This window comes from Calidris pugnax, unplaced genomic scaffold, assembly GCF_001431845.1.
Source record: "Calidris pugnax isolate Ruff unplaced genomic scaffold, ASM143184v1 scaffold418, whole genome shotgun sequence".
Taxonomy (NCBI): domain Eukaryota; kingdom Metazoa; phylum Chordata; class Aves; order Charadriiformes; family Scolopacidae; genus Calidris; species Calidris pugnax.
In genome coordinates, this window is record NW_015091199.1 from 43,313 (window position 1) to 49,745 (window position 6,433).

General features: G+C 59.6%; 1 protein-coding gene across 1 annotated transcript; it reads right to left on the reverse strand.

Moving 5' to 3' along the window:
• Positions 1–232: 232 nt before the first annotated feature.
• LOC106898412 (protocadherin beta-16-like) lies at positions 233–5,832 on the reverse strand. The gene is made up of 4 exons (XM_014959649.1): positions 3,355–5,832; positions 2,117–2,175; positions 1,925–2,013; positions 233–1,677 (listed from the first exon to the last, which is right to left on the reverse strand). The coding sequence occupies exons 1-4, from the start codon at positions 5,830–5,832 to the stop codon at positions 1,418–1,420; spliced, it is 2,886 nt and encodes a 961-aa protein (XP_014815135.1). The 3' UTR covers positions 233–1,417.
• Positions 5,833–6,433: the final 601 nt, after the last annotated feature.

Below are 6,433 nucleotides of genomic sequence, written 5' to 3' on the forward strand. Positions count from 1 at the left end.
AAGTGATCCTGAGTACAGAAGGGAGGAGGGGGGACCCTGAGCCCCCAGCATCCGGGTGAAGTGAGTAAAATGAGCTCTCTGGGGCTGCTCCAGCGACTGAGGAGGCCAGAGGGATGTGCCTGTCTACTGGAGCTGAGAGCCCTCCTCCAAGAGCTGAGCATTGACTCCCGCTGTTACTCAGGGACAGCCAGGAGCCAGGGTGAGCTATTAAAATACAATTTATTGGTACAAATCAGACATCATGAAACAAACTCAGTTTAGAAAGAGCTGTCATGTTCTGCACAGATGGATTGGAAATGAACTGTCCCGTGACAGGAGCGATTGGCAATGCTGGCAGACAGAGCGGGTGCACAGGTGTAGGGTGAGCAAGGCAGGGGGAGAGACTGTTCTGGGGCTGGAGTCCTGCCCGTGAGGGCTCCTGACAGCCAACTAAGAGTCCTCAAAGAGAAGCAGGGCACAGTGGGAGATGTCTGTCCTGTGCAGGTGGAGACCTCATTGCAGGGCTTCCCCTAGGCATTCAGGACTTGGGGAAAACAGAGATCTGGGTGGGGGCAGGAGGAGGAGGGAAGAGGACTGTCACCGGTGCTGGGGCCCCTACCATGGCTGGAAACTCTCTTTCCTTCAGATGATGTTGCCTTGGGCTAGAGAGTTACCCAGTAGGGCCTCACCTGGTGCATCTTTGAGCTACTTAAGCTAACAGCTCTTCCGGCCATCCAATCTGTGTGTGCTCCAGCCCATGCTGCCCACCGAGCAAAGACTGGCCATGTCCTAGACCCTGGTTGTGCCCTGGACTTTGGGTGCCCAGTCCTGCAAATCTTGGGTCAGGGTTTGAAGGGAAGCACTGACAATGGCTGGGTTTTGCACTCACTTTCTGGAGAAGCCAGACACCAACGGCTGCTCTGGACATGCAACACATCCCACTGGATCTCAGGGACAGAGCAATGGTCACTGCCCCAGAACGTAGGGTCAGGCTTGACTGAACCAGGCTTGGTCTGCTCAGGTTTGCCATGCCTACTGGGACAGAAATACAGGCATGCAGCTCGGTACATTCACACAGCCAGACAAGACGAAAAAGTGACAATGTTTACAGAGATGAATAGTCCCTAAAGGGACGTGGGAATGGATAAACTCAAGGCAGATTTGCTTAAAACTGGTTGTATGGACCCCCAACAGCACCTGCTGTTAACACAGCTCTGCAGGATGAGATGGGAGAAACGCTCCCCCACCTCCCCATCCCTTTTGCTTCTCAGGCTCTTGCTCCTTAAATCCTTTCCCCACGCCCTTGTGGACCAATGTCTCAGCAGCTCCACAAAGTCCTGAGTGGTCCATACACAGAACTGTGTGCTGCAGGTGGACCAGCAGCTGAAATAATGTGAGTGACTCCCAGGGCCTTGGCAGAGCCTGGATGGCCTGGTCACTATTTCAGGTCGTTGTTGATGACCACACTGTCATGCATGTCACAGTAAGTTGTCATCTTCTTCCTCTTGCCAAAGGTGGAGAAGCTGTTCTTGTTCTCCCGGCCCAAGAAGAGGGGCCCATCTTTGCTGGAGAGCAGAGTAGGGGTGCCGGGGATGTAGACATTGTGCTGATAATCCAGAGCTGGGATGTGCCCCGGGTACAGGGAGCTGTACTGTGGTGTCCAGATGCTGGTGGTGCCTGCTGGAGCCTTCTGAAACTCTGGAGGAAAGACGAGTGGGAGACTGGCTCAGGGGAGGTCACATCCATAGCTCAGTGGGATGCTCACATCCATGTCCCAGGGTGCAAGCCCATGGTCATGTGTCAACAACTTCCCTTCTGGAGCCCGGACATCCCTTCTGCCCCTCAAAATTCTACCACTGCTAGGAACAGGGATGTGTCCCCTACCACACCTCCCCCAAATGACAAGAGGGTCTGGTTTTCCCAGCCCCAGTGCACCAATACTCACCAGAGACAGGGGTCACCAGTGTGCACAGCCTCTCGTGCTCCTTCTGGAGGGCTCTGCGAATTTCCCCCACATCCTCTAGGCTCTGGGAGCTAAAGAGAAGAGACAGGTTCAAAATTGTGTTGGACACAACCTCCCCATCCCCAAATCCCCTTCCACCCTCTCCCTTTCTTCCCACAGTGCTGGATTTGGTACCTCTTCAGAGCAGGTCGCTGTGTGCTTGGGGGCAGCCAGTCCACGCTGGGCTGGTTGATCTGGAAAACATAGGGAAGGGCAAGACTGGTTATTGGGACTCTGTTAATCAGCCCAGTCCTGCCAGCACAAGGCTTCAGTAGCCAGGGATGCAGGACTCCATCTCCTCCTTTGTGGGGAAGGAAGCAGCACATTCCCATTTTAGGGAAACTGAGGCAGTTTTGAACCAGCCTGTTCCCTTCTGGACCTTCCCCTCTCTCCTGAGACACTGGGGTTATCTGGGGCTTACTCTCCGTTCTCTGGGAGTTTAATTGCCAAGGTCTGTCCTTCTGGGGAGAGAGGGCCTTTTCTTATTTGTGTCAGTTTTAAAAAGCCTTCTTTTCACGTGCAATTGGAACTTAGCCCAGGTCTCAGGCACCAAAGGGTGGGAGGTGTGGAAATTGGCTGCAGACCCAATGTATCAGGGGGTTGCAAACAACTAGGGGAAAATCCCATTAAGGTATTAAAGAAGTGAGTCCAGTGGTGCGAGGAGACGTTCGGGGAGAGCGTCTTGGCAGCAAGGCTTGGGCTCTCCTTGGAAGGGCTGTTTTATTAAAAGTCAAATGTAAGTGGATTAGACGCCTCATCACTCTCCATCCTTGTAATCGTGTTTCGGAAAGAGTCTTTCATCGGGAAAATTAGACGTTCCTCATTTCAATACCTAACAAATGTTGACATCAAAATCCCGCCCCGAAGACCCCACTCCCTCCCCGCTGGTGCAGCACAGCACCCAGGCCTGGGTGCCAGAACTGGGGACACAAGAGGTGCCAGTGGGGCTGGGACCAGCCCTGGGTGCAGCAGTGGGACACTGTGGACCCCAGCAGCACAGGGGAAGCGGAGTGGCAGTGATGTTCAGGCTGTCCCAGTCTGAATCTCTCACCCACATAAAGGAGATGCCACCCCCACCATCCCACTCCTCCAGAGCAATGAAGCATCTCCGTTGCCTCTAATGGGTGCAAAAGGCGGCAGAAAGGGATTTCCTCTCGCCTCAGCCAAGCCCGAAGCTCCCCTGGTAATTAGACACATCGGGAAGCTCAATGGAGAGTTTCCCGCTGCCTGACGGCTCCTAATTCCCTCACTGATCAAAGGCAGTGGAGATTCTCTGGGAAAAACCGTGCCTGGCTTCTCTCATGGCAGAGGCTGATGGAGGGGGCTGGGGGGACCCGCGAAGCACTGGTAAGCATCACTGGGCACAGCGTTACCTGCTTGGAGACCTGGAGGTGCTGGCCTGGCCGGGACCGCTTCCCGGGGTCCTTCTCATTGTTCCGGGGGGGGCTGCAGGGTTTGAGGAACATGAAGTCACTCTGGGCAGACTCAGGACCAAGGCAGACTTTGTAGCAGTAGCCCGGGGGGCCACCCCCAGGCACGTCGAGGCAGGTGGCAGCCGTGGTCCCTGCAGGGGTCTGCGCTGTTAGGTTGGATGTCTTCAGGCCATCAGAGGAGGGTCTGGACCCGGGGCAGCAGTGGCAGCGGGGTGGTGAGCAGCCATCACCTTGGCGGGAGTGGCGCTCTCCACGGCACCGAATGGCTGTGAGGATGAGGATGGCGAGGAGGAAGGTGAAGGAGATGGAGCCCAGGGAGACCAGGAGGTAGAGGGTGACTGGGGAAGATGAGGAGGCCTCTGGGGGGAGGCTGAACTCGCTGAAATCAGAGAGAGTCTGAGGCATGGTCTCCACCACCGAAAGCAGGAGGGACATGGTGGCTGAGAGGGCTGGCTGCCCACCATCACGCACCTGCACCACCAGCCGCTGCCGGGTTGCATCCTGCTCCAGAAAGGAGCGGAGGGTGCGCAGCTCGCCCGTGTCCGGTGCCAAGCTGAAGAGGGTGAAGTCGGTGGCCTGGAGGAGCTGGTAGGAAAGGCGGGAGTTCAACCCCGCATCCGCGTCCACTGCCGACACCGTGCCCACCAGGTAGCCAGGCCCGGCCGATCGCGGCACCAACTCGGTGGCCACAGAGCCATTGCGCGGCATGGGGGAAACGATGACCGGAGCGTTGTCATTCTGGTCCAGCACAAAGATGTGGACGGTGACGTTGGCGCTGAGTGGCGGGAAACCCGCATCCTGTGCTTGCACCTGGATCTGGAAGCTGCGGATCTGCTCGTAATCGAGGGAGCGCAGGGCATACATGTGCCCGCTGTCCGAGTTGATGGACACGTAGGTGCCCACCGGCATGCCGTGGATGTGCCCCTCAGCAATGGAGTAGGACAAGTAGGCGTTTTGTTGGCAGTCGGGGTCCAACGCGCTGACAGAGCAGATGGAGGCACCTGGCGCGTTGTTCTCCATCACGTAGACGCTGTAGGAGGGCTGGAGGAAGCGTGGGGCGTTGTCATTCACATCGGACACCGGGACAGTGAGGGTGCTGCGGGTCAGCAGGGCAGGGGAGCCCATGTCCCGCGCTGTGATGCTTACGTTGTACTCGGACACAACCTCCCGGTCCAGCGCTTGCGTGGTCACTAGCGTGTAGTAGTTGCGGAAGGAGGAGCGGAGCTCAAAGGGCACATCGGGGCCGACCTCGCAGCTCACACGTCCATTGTCCCCAGAGTCCCGGTCCAGAACACTGATGACAGCGATGACGGTGCCTGGTGGGGCATCCTCCAGCACGGGTGTGGACACAGAGGTGAGGGTCACCTCTGGTGCATTGTCATTCACATCGAGGAGGTGCACGAGCACCCGGCAGTGCACGGCCACAGCCGAGGGTCCACGGTCCTTGGCTTGCACATAGAGCTCGTGGAGGCTTGCTTTCTCATAGTCCAGAGGGCCCTTCAGCAGCACCTGCCCACTCCGGGGTTCTATGTGGAAGAGCTCCCGGACGCGTGGTGGTGCGTGTCCACTGAAGGAGTACTCAATCTCCCCATTGGGGCCCTCATCCAGGTCAGTGGCGTTGAGCTGGATGACCAAGGTGCCGGCAGGGGCATCTTCAGGAAGGCTCACGCCATAAGAGGGCTGGTCAAAGGCGGGCACGTTGTCGTTCGCATCCAGCACCGTGACGAGGATGTGAGCTGTGCCCGAGCGCTCGGGGACACCGCCGTCAAGAGCGGTGAGCAGCACCCGGTGCACGCGTTGCTGCTCCCGGTCCAGGGCGCGCTCCAGCACCAGCTCTGCAAACTTGCTGGCGTCACTGCGCGTCTGCACCTCGAGCGAAAAGAAACCGTTGGGGCTGAGCCGGTAGGTGTGCACCGAGTTGGTACCCACGTCAGGATCCTGGGCGCTCTCCAGGGGGAAGCGGGTGCCGAGGACGGCGGACTCGGCCACCTCCAGCACATACTCCTGCCACGGGAAGGTGGGCGCATGGTCGTTGATGTCCAGCACCTCCACCTCGACGCGGTAGAGCTCCAGCGGGCTCTCGACGAGGAGCTGCAGATGGAGCAGGCAGGTCCCCCCGGCCTCGCACACCTCCTCCCGGTCGATCCGCTCGTTCACAAAGAGAATCCCGTTCTCCAGGTTCACCTCCAGGTGCTGCCTGGCCCCGGCCCGTGACACGATGCGGAACCGCCGCGCCGACAGGGTGGACACGTCCAGCCCCAGGTCCTCGCCCAGGTTGGCCACGAAGGCTCCGTGCTCCAGCTCCTCCGGCACGGCGTAGCGCAGCTGCCCACCCGCCGGGGACCCGGCCAGCAGGAGGAAGAGGAGGGAGCGCAGGAAGAGCTGCCCCCTCCCGGAGCCTGCCCCGGCCCCCGCCATGGCCCCCCAGCCCTTGCGGGGACGCCGGGTCCTACCCGCACCGCCGCGTCCCCCCTCGCCTCTGCTCGCCCCTCGCACTTCCAAAGAGTTTCAGGCTGCCGGGGGCAGCGGGGGAGGGTCCTGCCTGGAGCTGGGGGCGGGGGGGGACCGCGGCCACCGGCGTCCCTTTAACCCCTTCCCTGCTGGCCCCCGGGAGGGGATGCAATCCGGGCCCCCGGCACCACACCAGAACGGGTCTACCGGATCCTGGAGCACCTGGGGAGGGGGCTAGCCCCGGGGAGGTCCCGGTAACGGTGGTGGAAGCTCCAGCGAGACCGATCGCTGCCCGAGGCACCGATATTACCCCGCAGATGCTGCCGCTCGTCCCCGCGGTAGATTAAGAGGAGCCCGGATCGCGGCGGCTGCCAAATCCCCCGGCCGCGTCCCCCCGCCGTGCCGGTCCTAACCTTTACCAGATGGTTAAGCCCCTCCAGACTTGATTACATTTCCCTGCACACCGTTTTCCTTGTAATGCGGAGTTTTTAATTACCGGAGCAGGGGGGATTACAGCCCCGGATAAAGCTGAGCCCATCAGCGCGGAGGCACAGAGAGACCCCCCCCC

Bases quoted from the DNA above. Each gene is read 5' to 3' on its own strand.
- LOC106898412 (XM_014959649.1), bottom strand. From the start codon at position 5,832: ATGGCGGGGGCCGGGGCAGGCTCCGGGAGGGGGCAGCTCTTCCTGCGC. The intron at 2,176-3,354 runs GTAACGCTGTGC...TATGTTTTCCAG, and splicing joins ACCTCCAGGTCTCCAAGCAG to ATCAACCAGCCCAGCGTGGA. The intron at 1,678-1,924 runs GTGAGTATTGGT...TCTTTCCTCCAG, and splicing joins ACTGGTGACCCCTGTCTCTG to AGTTTCAGAAGGCTCCAGCA.